At 33.8% G+C, this 19,525-nt stretch overlaps 1 protein-coding gene across 1 annotated transcript; it reads left to right on the forward strand.

The window, feature by feature from the left end:
- Positions 1-83: 83 nt before the first annotated feature.
- LOC125669668 (RAD50-interacting protein 1-like) lies at positions 84-17,636 on the forward strand. Its single transcript, XM_048904373.2, has 14 exons — positions 84-258; positions 1,346-1,587; positions 2,183-2,356; positions 2,594-2,725; positions 3,663-3,825; positions 4,637-4,750; positions 4,849-5,074; positions 6,059-6,196; positions 7,554-7,753; positions 7,925-8,002; positions 10,359-10,519; positions 12,577-12,748; positions 15,363-15,481; positions 17,244-17,636. The coding sequence occupies exons 1-14, from the start codon at positions 109-111 to the stop codon at positions 17,428-17,430; spliced, it is 2,256 nt and encodes a 751-aa protein (XP_048760330.2). The 5' UTR covers positions 84-108; the 3' UTR covers positions 17,431-17,636.
- The last annotated feature ends 1,889 nt before the right edge of the window (positions 17,637-19,525 follow it).

The raw sequence follows: 19,525 nt of genomic DNA on the forward strand, positions 1-19,525 counted from the left end.
CCATGAAAAAACTCATGAGATCAGCAAAGATTAAACTGAACACGAAATATTTCTGGTTCGAATTAGTTCTCTCTAAAAACGTCATTGTGATGAAGACTATTTGCCAACATGGATGCGCCCTTATCAAACTCTGATGAGAGCAAAAAAAATGCTGTTGAAATAGTGAATAAGAAGTTTGGGAATGATATCAAATCATTGTCTGACTTAAAATCATTTTATTCAGAGACAAGGAAAGCAACACAGGCATTGGAGAGTCGTGTAAGCATGACATGGCTGTTAATTCATCTTTGTGTACAGCTGTTTTTAACAGGTTGGGAACACTTCCCCTATAGCGAGATATTCTCGCTAAAACGCAATTATCCCTCTTTAGCGAGAAATAAACATTACCACCAACAGGTGTTTTTGCGTCTTTATTGAAAATAATCTCAAATCCCGTGCAACGCTGAATAAGTGGTACACGCACTCAACATGATGCGAATTGTTTCTATGAAATTGACAACATAGTCATGAAATTGCATGTCAAAGTTGCTGCGTAAGAGGGAAGCAGTCTGAAATCCAATACACATCGTGAGTGTTTTTGTTTTGATTAATATATTTGCAGAAGTATCACACATTTTAGCACTTTTTCTTCTTTTCACGTGAAACACGAAGAGATGTATTCCACGGGTGTTTTTCTCGGTTGTACAGGATATATTTATTCTCGCTAAAGAGGGATAATCGCATTTTAGCGAGAATATCTCGCTATAGGGGAATTGTTCCCAACCTGTTTAAGTAAGAGTAGTAACATATACTAAATAAGCTAATGATGCATGTAACAACTGCAAGGCTGTGATTCAGTTTTGATTTAATCAGCAGTCTTCACGAGTGAACTTGGCATTTTTACTCTCAATAACCTTTTTACTAACCCAGGAAAATAGAATTAAAATTCAAAATTAATGTTGCATTGATAATTTTATTCAATGAGTGTTTCCCTCGAAATCCCTCTTCTCGTGTTTGTTGAGGTTTTTTTCCAGAGCACTGTGTAATAAGTACTTATGCCAAAAAGGCAAAAATCATACAATTTTGGATTCATGAATGAAAAGCATGATTTTCCCAAAACATTTTCAATAAATATGAACAGATGAACAAAAGACTGGCGGATTTAAACTTGGGATCTTCAGGTCACTAACCCGATACTTTATCCACTGAGCTACGATGATAGACAAACAAATTGATCAATACGAATAATTTCACAAAAAATCATCATCTTATCATGTAGTGTCATAAACAGTATAAGTTTTTATGTTAATATGAGCCACTTTTATGGAAGAGCATTCTTTAATTTGACTCTGTGTGAATTTCACAGCTTGCACTCACTGAATGGGATATTCCTCCCGAGGTAGACGAGGCTCTGCAGAATGCCGAAGAAGCACAGACAACTGTAACAGCATTACAGACAAAGAGTGACTCTTTACATCATGATATTCTAGATCACTGTACAACACTCAAGAATCTTGTGGAGGACTTGACGCCACTCATCAACCAAGTAGATGAACTGAACAAGTATAAGCAGTACCTATCATGTGTCGCACACATAGAGAACATCAGGCAGGTGTAGATGATGTTTCTGTACAAAGCAAAAATTATCACTGTGCATTATAACATACCTCCGAACTCAGATTACTCTTGTATGAAAATAAACATTACCATTTAAGTATTTACCAGAGAAATATTTACTATTTTAAGTGTTTACCATTAAGATTTTGTGTGCATCATGAAAATAAGCATTATTTAAGTAATAGTATGATTATGTACATATAATTTTAAAGTATTTACCATTAAGTATTCATCATTTATGTATATACCATTAACTTCTTTTTGTATCATGTCTCCTTCCTCAAAATTGAAACTTTTCACGTAAATAAACAATTCTTCAAAAATTGCATATAAACTGCTATCTTTTCACCTGACTTTAAAAACTGATTTCAACTGATTTCCAAGATTTTATGGCATATAAAACTTCAACAATGTATCATACATCTCATGATCTAAGTAACTAAATGTGTATTTTTTGCATACTGCATGCACCTCTCAAGTTCATTTGGAGTGTTGCTATAAGATTGACTTTGTATTGTCATAAATGTGTCTCAAGTTCACTTTGAGTTCTACTAAGGTTGACGTTGTCATGTGTCTTCTCGCTCAGCATTCAGATTCACTCGGCACTAATGGCGGACAGAACGGCTGTGGCAGTGGATGAGTTCTGCTCCTTGACAGAATACTATATACAGAAACAGAATTCGCAATGTCAGAATCTTCTGCAGTTTCTCAAAGACACTATTCTGTTTTGGTACGACCTTCTCAAAGCAAGACTTTCCAGGTATACTTTTTGATTATCATACATTATACATGTAAACGTGAATTAGTCACGACATGTGTATATTGTAAGTACCAGTAGTTATGCTGCTTACAAAAAATTCATGCAAGAATTTTTCCAATAAGAATAGATGCACTCAACACGCTCAAGTTCAAGAAAATGTTCTTAAAATTCATTATAGATATAATTCTATAATTGTATTCCTGTTCGAATCCTCCATTTTGTTGTTGACAATTTTAGTTTACTGGAGGAAAGTTTGAAAGCTGTTGGATGGCCATTAATTGCAACCTCTATAAAGACCCCTCCACCCCCCTCGGATCCATCCCTCAGTATGGACGCCATCTTCTTACAGCTGCTACTTCTACAGTTACCGTATCCTTCATTGAAATAGTTCGGACCGAACACCAATGAAAGAGGCGATATTGTTTATGATGCATTATTGATACAGTAAAACATGCTTATAATGAATTCATGCTTATTACAAAATAATGTTTATTCCCCTACGAGAGGAAAATAGTGAAATTCTTTATTGGATATAACAAAGTTTGGTTATAGAGTAAATGTCGGTAATCTCGGCCTGCCGGGAAATTCAGACAAAATATTTCTAAGCCTCGATTAAAAACAGTAGTCCCTCTATCACTTGCGTTGTTTTCTTAATTTCGTCCCTTTGTTTACCAAAAATACAGAGAAGTCTCAAAAATGACACATTTAGATACCTATAAATAGTTATTTCCTGTAAGGTACATCATATTGATCTTTTTCATCAAAAGCTACAAGCCTTGGAAAATTTGACTACTTACCTGTCCCAGTCATAGAAAAATTGTATTTGCAAGTACCGATAAATAAAATATTTGAAACCTTTAAAAAATATTTCATAATAAATTAGGATGTACAAGAATGTGGTTTTTAAATATACGAACAATAAAGTTCACACAGTGATATATAAAATGCACTTTAAATAGGGTTCGAATTTACCAGACATATTTTCCAATGGGAATTTAAATACAGACATCCATATAAAAGGTGTGAAACAAATCATTCTTTCAGACATGTGTGCAAAATTTCTAGATATATATTTTTACGTTTGAGAATTTAGTTACGTATTATAAATATTGGTTTGTGTGCGTTGGGGGGGAGGGTTTGTTTTTATGTATAGAAGTTTTTATTATACCAGTGGAAGGCGTATCTCAAGCTTAAAACAAACATGAAACAAGGACATAAATTGAAATTGGGATGAGATAGACAAGGAATCCACACATTTCAGAGAAATACAGATAGCAAATAAAGTTCTGACTTAATGATGAAACAGAGAACCCCTGAGTAAAGAGGTACAGAAGAAGACACTGACTTTTTTGTCACAGGAATTTTCTTTTAAGCCTCTGTTGCTGCCAATTCAACATTTAGTCACTCCTCTACACAAGCGCTTCAAGTACCATTTCTACGGCAACAAACAGACTAACAACTGGGAGAAGGTAATGGGGTGTTTTTCATGGAGAAGATGTTCTTATCAAATTTAATTTATGTAACTTTAAAAGCAAAACTAGTAAAGCTGTTGTATACAGTCAAACCTTGTTAACTTAAATTCAATGGGGTTGAGGAAAAACTGAGATATCCAAAAGTTTGAGATTTTGAGGTTAAATACACAGATAAGATGTCATTTGGACTTCCACTTCACTTCAACATATATAGTATTCGAGATATTAATGTTCGAGATACTGATAATAGAATTAGATTTTTCGATAGTATTTTGTAAAACAAAATTTACAGCCTGAGTGGTACTTGATTTTCTTTAGTGTTTTGTTATTTTTTTACAGCCTGAGTGGTACTTGATTTTCTTTAGTGTTTTGTTATTTTTTTACAGCCTGAGTGGTACTTGATTTTCTATGGTGTTTTGTTATTTTTTTTACAGTCGGAGTGGCACTTGATTTTCTATGGTGTTTTGTTATTTTTCTTACAGCCGGAGTGGCACTTGATTTTTCGATAGTGTTTTCATATTTTTCACAGCCTGAGTGGTACTAGATTTTTCTATAATGTTTTGTTATTTTTTACAGTCGCAGTGGTACTTGATTTTTCTATAGTGTTTTGTTATTTTTTACAGGCTGAGTGGTATTAGATTTTTCTATAGTGTTTTATAATTTTTTACAGGCTGAGTGGTACTTGATTTTCTATAGTGTTTTATTATTTTTTACAGCTGGAGTGGTACTAGATTTTCTATAGTGTTTTGTAATTATTTACAGCCAGAGTGGTACTTGATTTTCTATAGTGTTTTGTAATTATTTACAGCCGGAGTGGTACTTTGGACAAGTTTTGAACTGGATCAGGGACCACTCTTCGTTTTTGGACCAGAGAATTCAACATTTATTGGAAATTGCTGGATTTTATGTGGTTGATGCTAAGGTTTGATTATATGATGTTTATTCTCAAAGAAAGACTGCCTTCAAATGATCATAAAGTCTCCATAATTTTTCCTGATATGCATGTTTAATTTTGAGCAGGTGGAGTTCATGCGAGGACTTGTGGTGTTGGTGATGGAGAAGATGGCTGCGGACCTCCCAACAATTATGGAGGATGAACATCTCTTCTGTCACCTTGTTGATGAAGCCATATTCTTTGATCATGAACTTCATCAAATCTACCACTACCCCACCGGTCTAAACAGCAGCATGGATATCTTAACTGTCCCCAGAGTGTTTGACCGATGGATTGAAATAGAAAAAAAGTGTAAGGCACCACTATGTATTTTAGTTCCAAATGTATTGTTTTCCTATAAACTTCTCCAGGACCCCAAGTCTAATTTGAACAAAAATAAAAGTTGATACATGTAGGTAAAGGAGATTTAAAATTATGAAAATGAAGGGCCAAGTTCCCTCCTAAAAATAGATAATTGTTCCAACTTCGAAGAAGAGGGCCCAGGCTAATTGTTTTACATCTTGCTATATTGGTTAATTGTCAGAGAACCTTTTGACCAGTGGTCAGCAAACTTCTTAGGCAAGGTGGATATGACAAGTTGATGACCCCATTCAGATCAATAGGTAATGGGGTTTCTTTAATGCATACAGTAGTTGTTATTAGCTGATAACTGGAAGTAATTAAACCTTAGGTATATAGGTCCGGGCTACTTATATATTTTGGAATAGAAAGAGTAAACAAAAATAAAGCTTTCTGAATGTGTCCTTTCATACTGAGGATTCATATTTGTTCAAATTATGGCCTCAAGAAAGGATGGGGCCACAATAGGGGTTCGGAGTTAAAATCTTTTCTACAAAGCCAAAAAGGCCACAGTATTTCAAACAGATTTAGTTTCATTCTAACCATGACCCTGGAATTTGACAAGACCACAATCACAGTAACTCAGTGTTTCACTTAGTACATGTTACATCTTATGAGATAGAATTGCTACAGATTGTAGAAATAATTGAATGAGCAAGCCTCCTCACGTACATGTATATTAAAAGTTCTAATCTTTCCTCTTGAGCTAGGATCAGAATGGGACCACATTAGGGGTCTATAGTTTTATCTGAAATTTACATGTAGTTCCCACAATATACAAAGAAAACCAAGAATATAACTAGTGAAATCAGATATCCTCAGATAGCGTATATTCAAATATCCTCGCATAGGGCACATTTAAGTCCAGATATAAATAAACTTGGGAGAATTCATGGATTTCTTGTGTTTTGTACAATTTAACTATATATATTATAGTTGCCATAGAGAAGATGGATTCCCTTTTGTCCTCCACCACAGCTTGGGAGTCACAATACAAAAACATCGCGGACATTGACACGCTGAAGGTTCCAGAATGTGGCGAGAGCTTTGTCACCCTCATGTCCACCATCACAGGTACGTCATACAAAACATGCTGACCATCACAGGTACGTCATACAAAACATGCTGACCATCACAGGTACGTCATACAAAACATGCTGATGTCAACCATCACAAGTACGTCATACAAAACATGCTGACCATCACAGGTACGTCACACAAAACATGCTGGTGTCAACCATCACAGGTACGTCATACAAAACATGCTGATGGTTCTTGTGTGTAGTCATCTTTGCTAGACCAGGGTTCCAGCTGATCTCATCTTCATCCTTAGTTGATTTAGTTGGAATTCTGCATCCTCCGTAAGGCCATTAAATAATTAATTACTTGCTTCTCAGGCCTGCCGTATCTGTTTAAATAATGCATATTAATTATTTTTATCCTTAAACAAATGAAATAAAATTTCTCTTATTTGGTCGTCTGATGCCAAAAAAAAATAAATCCCTGATTACAGTTTAGATACTTTCATTTATAAAACATTTGACTAAGTCTGGGTCATCCCAACGTTTGCATAAACAGTTAAAATTTTGCAAATGGTTGGCGGAATTATGTAGTTCCAAATATTTCATCATCATGACATTATTATCTCGGACAATATATATGAAAAAGCACAAATAATTTTCTGCCATGGCACATTGAGGAAGATTTATCTGATGCTTGCTCTGTGCTGGAACTTTTTAAAAATAGTGAGTTTTGAATTTATTTTTTTTTAATCCCCAATCTTTTTTTTATTAGTTAAATAGAAAGGGAAAAAACACCTCTCATCTATTTTTGACAAAATTGATCTTAGAACTAAGAAGTTAATTTTTTTTTTACCTAAACTGAAATTTAGAAGACATGGAAAGAAGTTTCCACAGCTAAATCAAAATATACACCCATCAATAATCCGTGTTTTGATACTGTTAAATTCACAGAGTGTGATCTGACTTTCCAGATCCCCATACTGTGGTGATCTGATTCCAAATCATGTCTCTCTGAAATTGATGACATCACAATGCATCAACTCATGTTTTTTTGGTGGAAAATAATCGACCTCTTCACAAATATTAATGAACTGTGTACACAAAAAATATTTTCACTGTATGTTTGTGATTTTGATAATTTGGAATACATTATCTTATGAATGGGGTTTAAAAATACAGAAGGGGGTATATAATAAATTTATCACTATTACAGTAATTTGATCCGAAGAGTTAGATCACATCTCGTTGACAGTAATAATATATATCAAACAAGCAACCACATCTCAGAGAGAATACATACTTAAACATTCTTCAGCAGAGTATACATGTGTATATTCATGTACAGTACATGAAGTGTAGAGCTTTTTCACAGTTCATTTCAAACTAAGTTATGTTTAAATTTTTCACAGACCGATATAAATACCTTCCCTCACCTGACCACCGCTTGAAGTTTCTTGGCATGCAGCTGGAGTTATTAGAAGATTTCAGAATTCGTCTTGTGCAGGTCATGAAAGAAGTGACCCACGATTCACTAGGAGACACATTTTGTGCAATATTTAACGCTGTACATTACATAACTGAGGTCCTGCGAGAGTGGTGCAATGCCACGGTAGGTCAACATGTTCTGTCCAGGTTATACTGAAATATAGTAAAACTCAAATTTATATTTGAATTAAGATTTGCATTCATCAAAATAATCTTATGATCGTCATGCAAAACCATTGTTTGCACTTGCTGTCTGAGTTATCCTTGGGATTTGACAATTGTTTTGATGTTGCAGTTTTTTGTGGAACTACAGTACCACAGCGCTGCTCGGCCAGTAGAGTTCGCAGCAGATCCCGGTAAACGAGATGCGAAGGTAAATAAGAGAGTAGATTTAACCATCATACAATAGTTTTGTCTTTATTTGTTAAACACACGTTTTAAATTTTTTGTTTTAATTGTTTTGTGTGATACCATGAATTCTGGTAATCAATGCACCACAAATTTTATTCAAAAGCTCATGAATTTACAAACCAACAAAATTGTATTTGTTGTCAAATTCTCATATTTAAACTTGATGCCCACAAAAGTTAAGTAGGATGAACAGTTCTTGTGTTGGTTTCCGATTAATATATTGTAGTATATAAACTTTTCATGACAGATTGAATTTTATCTCCTGGAGATGTAAATTACTACAAAATACATACTGTATGGAGTAGAAATATCATTAAAATGGATTATTTAATTAAATATAAACTCAGCTCCCTGTAAGGGCTTGAGTAAATATCCAATGAGATAAGAATGACTTTAAGATTACATTACAAAATTATGATGATAAATCTTACATTGTGATGCATATACATGAATCACCAGACACCGACATGTAATATTGGCATGATCAAATTTTCCTATGAAGTCTGACCTTGACTTTTCGAGACTATACAAGCTCATAAAAATTATAATGACAAATGGAACATTTGGTGATGTTCTACAAACTAGATATCAGAACCCTTATTAATAATATAAGGTCCAACAGTTGGAATGATATGACATGTACAAATTTTCCTAGTTTAATCTCGAGATATTATTCAAGGACATATGAAGGTCACAAATGTGAATGACAATCTTAATTAAACTTTATTTCATTTGAATAAGTCAGTATATATATACACATTACAGTTTATTATTCATATGTTGGTATAATACTGATACTGTCCATTTACTTGTGTATATACATGATTAGCAATTCATATATGTATGTACTTGTTTCCCCAACATGCTGCATCCACACACAGTTTGCAGTCTATGTAACCTGTAGTTAATGTTGTAAACTTTCTTTCTTTTTTGAATTTGAATTTCCTTCTTTATAAACTGTCTTACTGTTATGCCCTCTGGGCCCAAAATTAGAATAAACTTATCTTATCTTATCTTATCCATACACAATAAGTAATATGTACACAGGATTCGGAAACAAGTTGTAGCAACTTATATTAACCCGTTTCCTTCTGACAATCTTCATATAGTGATGTGTCTACATGCCAAATATCAGAATACCAGGTGAAATGGGAAGAAAGGTATAATGAGGACAAAACTTCATTGAGATAAAGAAGAAATTACACTACAAAATGTCTCCCTTCAGAATAAAGTATATAATTTGTCAAGTAGATATGATAAGATGTTGCCTTGAACAATATAAGATGTGTTACATTTACAGTAGATCCCTGTGATAAGATGTTGCCCTGTACAATATATATTGTGTTAATTTACAGTAGATCCCTGTGATAAGATGTTGCCTTGAACAATATAAGATGTGTTACATTTACAGAAAATTCCTTTTGATTAGATGTTGCCCTGTACAATATATATTGTGTTACATTTACGGTAAATTCCTGTAATAAGGTACAGTCAGGCCTAAACCATCTTTTATTCATGTGCAAGAAGTTTTCGCAAAGTTCACAAAAGCCTCAGCATCACAAATATTTCTCACCACAAACCAAACCTTTAATGCCTTTTATATTTGTTTAAAATTATCATGGTTGCGAACATTAGTCACAGCAAACTTGTTCATCATTGGTAAATCGTGAGATAAAGTCATTGTGAATGAAGTGGGTTTTCAGTATTGCCCTGTACAATAATAAGATGTTTTAATAAGAATAATAAGATGTTTAACATGTATAATAGATTCCTGTACAATAATAAAATGTTTAACATGTATTATAGATTCCTGTACAATAATAAGATGTTTAACATGTATTATAGATTCCTGTACAATAATAAGATGTTTAACATGTATTATAGATTCCTGTACAATAATAAGATGTTTAACATGTATTATAGATTCCTGTACAATAATAAGATGTTTAACATGTATTATAGATTCCTGTACAATAATAAGATGTTTTAATAAGAATAAAAAGATGTTTAACATGTATTATAGATTCCTGTACAATAATAAGATGTTTAACATGTATTATAGATTCCTGTACAATAATAAGATGTTTAACATGTATTATAGATTCCTGTACAATAATAAGATGTTTAACATGTATTATAGATTCCTGTACAATAATAAGATGTTTAACATGTATTGTAGATTCCTGTACAATAATAAGATGTTTAACATGTATTATAGATTCCTGTACAATAATAAGATGTTTTAATAAGAATAATAAGATGTTTAACATGTATTATAGATTCCTGTACAATAATAAGATGTTTAACATGTATTGTAGATTCCTGCTTTGAGAGGAGGAGGAGGTTTCATGGCAGACAAGAGTGTGTTTGACGAAGGAATCGACCTGTATGACAAGTTAAAAATAGAAATGGAGAAGAACATCCTGAATCATGCCTTTGTGGACGTCCAAGCTCGATCACAGCCTTATAGGAAAATGAAGTGAGTTCAACATTTACTTTAGCATGCTGATGCTCCACAGGTTTTACACTTCTGTACATTGTACACGAAGTACATGTACAAATGTAGATAAATTTACAATATATGTGTAATGAGAAGAGAGAAAGTAAGTGACCCACCGGTGATTTGAACCTAGGACCCGAGAATCTCCAGTCAGGTGCTCTACCAACTGATCTATCTGCTGCATAACATGAAAGATTCTGTTTTGTGACTTTGCTGTGTAGAGATTGTACAGCTTATTGTTGGTATGTCTGTAGGTGGAGAGATTGTGATATATAGTTTACTGTTGGTATGTCTAGGTGGAGAGATTGTGATATATAGTTTATTGTTGGTATGTCTGTAGGTGGAGAGATTGTGATATATAGTTTATTGTTGGTATGTCTAGGTGGAGATATTGTGATATATAGTTTATTGTTGGTATGTCTAGGTGGAGAGATTGTGATATATAGTTTATTGTTGGTATGTCTAGGTGGAGAGATTGTGATATATAGTTTATTGTTGGTATGTCTAGGTGGAGAGATTGTGATATATAGTTTATTGTTGGTATGTCTAGGTGGAGAGATTGTGATATATAGTTTACTGTTGGTGTGTATGTAGGTGGAGAGATTGTGATATATAGTTTATTGTTATTATGTCTGTAGGTGGAGAGATTGTGATATATAGTTTATTGTTGGTATGTCTGTAGGTGGAGAGATTGTGATATATAGTTTATTGTTGGTATGTCTAGGTGGAGAGATTGTGATATATAGTTTATTGTTGGTATGTCTAGGTGGAGAGATTGTGATATATAGTTTATTGTTGGTATGTCTAGGTGGAGAGATTGTGATATATAGTTTATTGTTGGTGTGTCTGTAGGTGGAGAGATTGTGATACATAGTTTACTGTTGGTGTGTCTGTAGGTGGAGAGATTGTGATATATAGTTTATTGTTGGTGTGTCTGTAGGTGGAGAGATTGTGATATATAGTTTATTGTTGGTGTGTCTGTAGGTAGAGAGATTGTGATATATTGTTTATTGTTGGTGTGTCTGTAGGTGGAGAGATTGTGATACATAGTTTACTGTTGGTGTGTCCGTAGGTAGAGAGATTGTGATATATAGTTTATTGTTGGTGTGTATGTAGGTGGAGAGATTGTGATATATAGTTTATTGTTGGTGTGTCTGTAGGTAGAGAGATTGTGATATATAGTTTATTGTTGGTGTGTATGTAGGTGGAGAGATTGTGATATATAGTTTATTGTTGGTGTGTCTGTAGGTAGAGAGATTGTGATATATAGTTTATTGTTGGTGTGTCTGTAGGTGGAGAGATTGTGATACATAGTTTATTGTTGGTGTGTATGTAGGTGGAGAGATTGTGATATATAGTTTATTGTTGGTGTGTCTGTAGGTAGAGAGATTGTGATATATAGTTTATTGTTGGTGTGTATGTAGGTGGAGAGATTGTGATATATAGTTTACTGTTGGTATATCTGTAGGTGGAGAGATTGTAATATATAATTTACTGTTGGTGGAGAGATTGTAATACATAGTTTACTGTTGGTGTGTCTGTAGGTGGAGAGATTGTAATACATAGTTTACTGTTGGTATGTCTGTAGGTGGAGAGATTGTGATACATAGTTTACTGTTGGTGTGTATGTAGGTGGAGAGATGGTGATACATAGTTTACTGTTGGTGTGTATGTAGGTGGAGAGATTGTGATATATAGTTTACTGTTGGTGGAGAGATTGTAATATATAGTTTACTGTTGGTGTGTCTGTAGGTGGAGAGATTGTGATATATAGTTTACTGTTGGTGGAGAGATTGTAATACATAGTTTACTGTTGGTGTGTATGTAGGTGGAGAGATTGTGATATATAGTTTATTGTTGGTATGTCTGTAGGTAGAGAGATTGTGATATATAGTTTATTGTTGGTGTGTCTGTAGGTGGAGAGATTGTGATATATAGTTTACTGTTGGTGTGTCTGTAGGTGGAGAGATGGTGATATATAGTTTACTGTTGGTGTGTTTGTAGGTGGAGAGATTGTAATACATAGTTTACTGTAGGTGGAGAGATTTGGAAGAATCTGCTGACCTCTCTCTGACCACTGCGGCCTGTGACATGCTGATGGTCCTCAGGGACCACTTATTGACCATGAACAGAAAACTCAGTAAACCATTGTTTGTCAAACTGTGGAGGAAGCTAGCAGACAAAATGAGCAAGTTCATGTTGGACGAGGTAATTAAATCATGTTAGTTATGCAGTGTCGCAGAGATGCATTGTCAGAAAATTTGATCATGTAAGGTGAGGAATATTTGCTACTAAGAGTCCTTTACCCATGATTTTTTTTGTTTAAGAGGATGAGTTACCTTGTTTAATACACTGTACATATACAATAATGTTGACTCACTCTAGAATATTATCAATCTTCAACAACTCTTCATATTGACAAGTTGCAAATAAATGTAGTTGTTTGTTTACTTTATTTGAATGTTTTAATGCTCTATAATCAATCAGCAGGACTGCTTAGTGCTCATACCAAATGAATTGAAGCCTGTTGTGGTTTTCTGTACAGCTGAATATTGATCCTACCTCAAATATACATGTACAGTAAAACAAGGTTACAGAGAACGCACTTATAACGAATTCACACTTGCAGTAAAACATGGTTACAGAAAACACTTATTATAATTAATTTTCAATTACAGTAAAACACTGTTACAGTGAACATGCTTATAATGAATTCACACTTACAGTAAAACATGGTTACAGTGAACACACTTATAATGAATTAACACTTACAGTAAAACACTGTTACAGAGAACACGCTTATAATGAATTCACACTTACAGTAAAACAAAGTTGCAGTGAACATGCTTATAATGAATAATTCACACTTACAGTGATTTTTTATTAGCTCACCTGTGCCAAAGGCTCAAGTGAGCTTTTCTGATCAAGATTTGTCCATTGTATGTCGTTGGTGGCATAAACTTCTCACATTTTCATCTTCTTCTCCAGAACCACTAGGCCAATTTCAACCAAACTCGACAAAAAGCATCCTTGGGTGAAGGGCTTTCAAGTTTGTTCAAATGAAAGGCCATGTTTCCTTTAAGGGGATCACAAAAATGCAAAAATAGGGTGGGGTCTTTTAAAAATTTCTTCTCAAGAACCACTGATCCAGAAGAGCTGAAATTTACACGAAAGCTTCCTGACATAGTGGAGGGAAGTTTAAGTTTGTAAAATTCGTTACCTCCAGGGGTTTGTTGGGGCCACGATAGGGGATCAAAGTTATACATCCTAATTTATAAAGAAAATCTTTAAAAATCTTCTTCTCAAGAATCAGTGTGCCAGAAGAGTTGAGATTTACCTGAAAGGTTCCTGATATAAAGCTGATTCAAATTTTCTCAGATCATGGCCTCCATGGATAGGCTGGGGCCGCTTAAGGGGATCAAAGTTTTACTTACTTACTTATCCTCTTCATCCCCGGTGGGACATAAGGCTTCAACAAGTTGTCTCCATCTACCTCTGTCCTTGGCAATATACTGTGCCTGTCCCCATGAGTAGCCCATTTCCTTTCAAAGTTTTACATCCTGATATATAGGAAAATCTTTTCTAGAACCACTGGGCCAATTTCAATCAAACTTGGAACAAGTCATCCTTGGGTGAAGGGAGTTCAAGTTTCTTCGAATGAATGGCCATGCTCCCTTCAAAGGGGAGATAATCACAAAAATGCAATATTAGGGTAGGGCCATTTAAAGATCTCCCTTCAAAGGGGAGATGATCACAAAAATGTAATATTAGGGTAGGGCCATTTAAAGATTTTCTCAAGAACCACTGGGCCAGAAAAACTGAAATTTACATGAAAGCTTCCTGACATAGTGGATATTCAAGTTTGATAGAATCATGACCCCTAGGGGTAGGATGAGTCCACAATAGGAGATCAAATTTTACATGGAAATATATAGGAAAAATCTTTTTCTCAAGAACCACCAGGCCATATGAGTAGAGATTTAAGAGAAAGCTTCGTCGTTTAAAGTAGATTCAAATTTGTTCATATCATGGCCCCTAAGGGTAGGGTGGGGCCACATAAGGGGGTCAAAGTTTTACATGCTGATATATAAGAAAATCTTCTCCAGAACCACTGGGCCAATTTCAATCAAACTTGGAACAAATCATCCTTAGGTGAAGGGGATTCAAGTTTGTTCAAATGAAGGGCCATGCTCCCTTCAAAAGGGAGATAATCACAAAAATAAAAAAAATAGGGTGGGGTTATTTCAAAATCTTCTCAAGAACCACTGGGCCAGAAGAGCTAAAATTTACATGAAAGCTTTCTGACAAAGTGGTGATTCAGGTTTGTAGAAATCATAACCCCTGGGGTTAGAAATGGGCCTCAATAGGGGATTGAAAGTTTTACATGCAAATGTATAGGGAACAAACTGGGCACAAAGCATCCTTAGATGAAGTTTGTTAATATGAAAGGCCATATTCATCTATAAGGGTGTATGATAATTGATGAATTTGTAGTCTCGTTTAATAATTAAGTTTGATAATTAATGAATTTTTAGTCGTTACCTTTGAAAAGTTTTTTCTGAACCAAGCAGCTAGTATAATGATAGTTATGCTCAAGCTTGTAATTATTGTTAAGAACTGCTGCTCAGGTGAGCAATGTGGCCCATGTGCCTCTTGTTCCCTATAGGTTTAAAACATATTATGAACTCATTTTTAAAAGATAAGAAATTAGATTTATAATCAATCAAAATTATTTGTCCCCAATAGCAATAGCTATAATTGCATTTTACTGTACCTTGCGTGTCATTATGTACTATATATATGTGTGTGTGTGATTTTACAGGTAGTGTTACAAAACCGGTTCAGTGAAGCTGGAGCCAAACAGTTGGAGTTTGATATGACTAGGAACCTTTTTCCTCTGTTCGCAGAGTACACCACAAAACCACAGAATTACTTCAGACAGTGGGTTTCTTTAGCATCAATTTTACTTATATATTTCTATACTCAGTAAATTTGTTAGTTCTTAGAAAATGAGAAGCCATGGGCTGCAAAGTTGTGGACCTATTTATTGTGGCTTGATCCACTCTGAACCAAAGGCTGTTATTGGAACAAACTTGTACAGTCCACTCCACTTATATTGAAGTCGGTTATATTGAATTATCTGTTATATTGAAGTTAAATCAAATCCCCCAGTAGCAATATTTGTGTATTTCAGCATTGGTTATATTGAACTTTGGATATAATGAAGAATTCAGGTCGGTCCCCTGAATTTCATTATATCCGGAGTAGACTGTATTTACATTTTAAAAGCTTGATAAGACAAACTATTGTTAATTTGACAAACTATTGTTTTTTTATCTGAAGGAAAGACTCAAAAAAACATTTCTGTAAATTATTAAAATCCTGTTTTTGTGTACACCCACCTCGACCACACTCTGGTTCCAAAGATGATGATTTCCAATACGAAAATCTACTACACATGAGCTAGAATGGTAGAATAAATTTTATGTCACAGCCTGGAAGAACAGCAGACTTTTTATTATTCACATGTTTCTGACAGGTGTGTGACTGCATGAAAAAGCACTTAGTAATATTCAAATAATAAATATGGAGCGCCAAGTTAACATATACTCAAATAATTTAAGATGTGTTCAATTCATTGAAGATATCATCTATTCAATTATTGTGTGCAATACTGTTTTATGCGAGTACTTGATATCGCAAAGTGAATGTGGACGTCAAATCGCGAGAACATTAATTAGCGAAAGGTCTGTTGATCAAGATTTTTAACATGTATTTCAGCATTATAAAAATAAAAGCAAACAATTTTTTTTCGCGTGTGGTACTTCTTGTAAAATTATGCAATAATAAATTCCTCGTGTATTTTTTAGGAATCTACAGTACTGTAATTGATTTGATGCGTACCTTAATTCAATTCATGAGAGCAATAATTGATTTGATGAGTGCATCAATTCAATTATTGCTCTCATGTTAAACAACTTTGTTTAAGGAATTAATATGCTAATCAATTCTTTGAAAGAGTGCAACAAATCAATTTAAGGGATCATTAATTTAGTTGTGGATATGTTGAATTGAAAATATTTCCAATTATATTTATGATATAGTTCTCTCTAAGAGAATTATTGCTATTTTCAATTGATTTAATTTTAAAATTCAATTGAAAAGAGCAATAATTCAATTATAGCATATACATTAATTGAATTGATGCATGCATTAATTGAATTATTGCTCTCTTCAATTGAATTATAGCATGCATCAATTCATGTCATTAATTCATTTAAAGAAAGCAACAATTCAATTATAACACTCATCAATTCTGCAGAATAATTAATGCAATCAAGAATTCAATTAATGCTCACAATAATTCAGAATTAAAGACATCATTAATCATTTGAAGAGATCTTTAATTGAATTTGTTGCACACATCAAATCAATTGATGATATCTTAAAATAAGTAAAGATATCTTCAATTATTTGAGTAATATGTTCTTTTGGCGCTCCATATATAACGCATTCCTGTATTTATAAGATTAACTCTTGTGATTCTACGGAACTGGTTTAATTTTAGGATTAATGAGGCCTGCGTTCTCCTGTGTCAGTATTTATAAGATTGTGATGATTTAATTTTAATTCAGGATTAATGAGGCCTGCAGACTGCTGTTTCTGTATTTATTTGATTGTGATGATTTATTTTTAATTTCAGGATTAACGAGGCCTGCGTACTGCTGTGTCTGAGGGTGGGCTCTGCTCTGTTGCTGAGGGAGGTCTTAATGTCAGATGACAGCGTTCCAGAGAAAGAGCAGGCACTACAGGATGTGGGCGTGTACAAACTGGCTCCACAGGTGGCGCTCAATGTCCTCCACTCCAGAACGAACTTATCGGTGACGTGATTTGTGATGTTGTTTTTATTTATGTTGCAATAGGGAAGCAAAAATTTTTTTTAACTAAGTCTTTCATTAAACATGTTAATGTACATGTAATTTTAATGTACCGCATGTCATATATATTTAATAGAAATGTTTACTGTATATAGGCCAGGTGTGTATACAAACACTACCTAAATAAAAACAGTTTAATAAAGATGTTGAATATTTATTCTTCTGCTTTCATGTGACTTGTAAATAACATTGTAGATAGATAGACAAATAATTATGATTTGAAATATGCTTTATTTTTAACTCTGCATGATCAAAGATTTTCACAGTTCTAATATCACATGTATATCGCCATACAATTCTAAGCAAAATATCTTCAAAAATAATTATACAAAGACATCATTTTTAAAAAAGGTATGCCAAATTATTTTGTAAAATAAAGTAGTAAAATGCACCGATTGGCTGCAGAGACTCAAACACGGTAATTAATGTACAGCTTAATCAATCCCCAGCTTAAGGAGGTATGCTACACCAGAGAAATTTAATATGGATGAAAAGTGGAGGATATGTACAATATTTTGAAATTTAAATTTTTCAAATTTACTTTATTTAGTAAAAAAAAAAAAAAACAGGCAGTTTTAGTAGAAAGCAGTCTGAGAAAAATATCAAACAAGAATTTTTTCTAATGAATAGACAAATGTTGCTGATATTTATAATTTCATCCATGTTTTAAAAGGAAGTCGGCCATTATGACGATGTAGAGTACCTCCTTAATTTGCTCTCCTCACCAGAGATCATAACTAGATATAATGACCATGCCAACATTCACATGGTACAAAAAGAAAAGTGAGGTGAAATCTATATTGAAATAGAAGTATACAATTGCCTTGAAAATAAAATCTGATTTGAATTCATTTGGTAAAACTGAGCTTTTAATTTTAAGGATGTCATTTAGTTATGACAAGAAGATGTAATTTCATGTTTGTAACTATTCCATGCAAAACATTGTATTTTACCTTGAATTAGTTTTTCAGTTGGAAACTCATAGAACATGGATTCAGTAAGCATATACACTGTACTGCTAAATGTTAAAAATTATTATATCAATGGAAAATGTATTGGAACACACCTGAGCTGTTACGTCTATAGCCCGTATTTTAGAGACAAATTTATTGGGGGGGGAGGGGGATTTGTAAGGTATATGATGTCATTGAAGCAATTGTCCACATCTAATGTATGTGTAATTGATCCCTAAATATTGATTTCGGCTTTTCACTCACTTCTAATTTTTTTATATTTTACAGGGCAATTATTTCTTTCTTTTATACTTCATACTTGTTTCTCATAAAAGATAAAGAAGCAGTACATAGTGATATCATTCATCATGTGATGTCACTCGTCATGTGATGTTGCCCATCATGATGTCACTCATCATGTGATGTCACTCGTCATGTGATGTTACCCATCGTGATGTCACTCATGTGATGTTACTCGTCATGTGATGTCACCCATCGTGATGTCACTCGTCATGTGATGTCACTCGTCATGTGATATCACCCGTCATGATGTCACTCGTCATGTGATGTCACTCATGTGATGTTACTCGTCATGTGATGTCACCCATCGTGATGTCACTCATCATGTGATGTCACTCGTCATGTGATGTCACCCGTCATGATGTCACTCGTCATGTGATGTCATACAAACAGTATTGCAGTCAGTTGATTTGCTGGAATCTAACACTACTGCGTCATGTACATGTGGATACCCTGTATACTAAAAATAAATTACTGCTAATCACATCTGTTTCTTACGACCTTTAAACTGAACAAGTTAAAAACAACCATATATAAGTTGATCATTCTATCAAGCTCACAAAATATATACATGTATTAAAAACGAAAAAAATCTGTGACTTGCAATATGGCTGACCTACATGAAAAATGCATATTTAAGACAGTTACAGAATAGAAAAGGAATATACATTTATTTGCATTTTTATGTCAGAGTTCAAACCTTTAAAACACAGAAAACAAACTAGAGCTGTCCTATTGCAGGGATCCCTTTTCATATGGGTGCATATATATTTTTTTAAACTTCACACTTCAAT

Source organism: Ostrea edulis, chromosome 4, assembly GCF_947568905.1.
Source record: "Ostrea edulis chromosome 4, xbOstEdul1.1, whole genome shotgun sequence".
Lineage (NCBI taxonomy): Eukaryota > Metazoa > Mollusca > Bivalvia > Ostreida > Ostreidae > Ostrea > Ostrea edulis.

Excerpts from the sequence above, each read along its gene's own strand:
- LOC125669668 (XM_048904373.2), top strand. The coding sequence starts at position 109 with ATGGATGCGCCCTTATCAAACTCTGATGAGAGCAAAAAAAATGCTGTT. Across the intron at positions 1,588-2,182 it reads GCACACATAGAGAACATCAG|CATTCAGATTCACTCGGCAC; the intron begins GCAGGTGTAGAT and ends CTTCTCGCTCAG. Across the intron at positions 8,003-10,358 it reads CCGGTAAACGAGATGCGAAG|ATTCCTGCTTTGAGAGGAGG; the intron begins GTAAATAAGAGA and ends CATGTATTGTAG.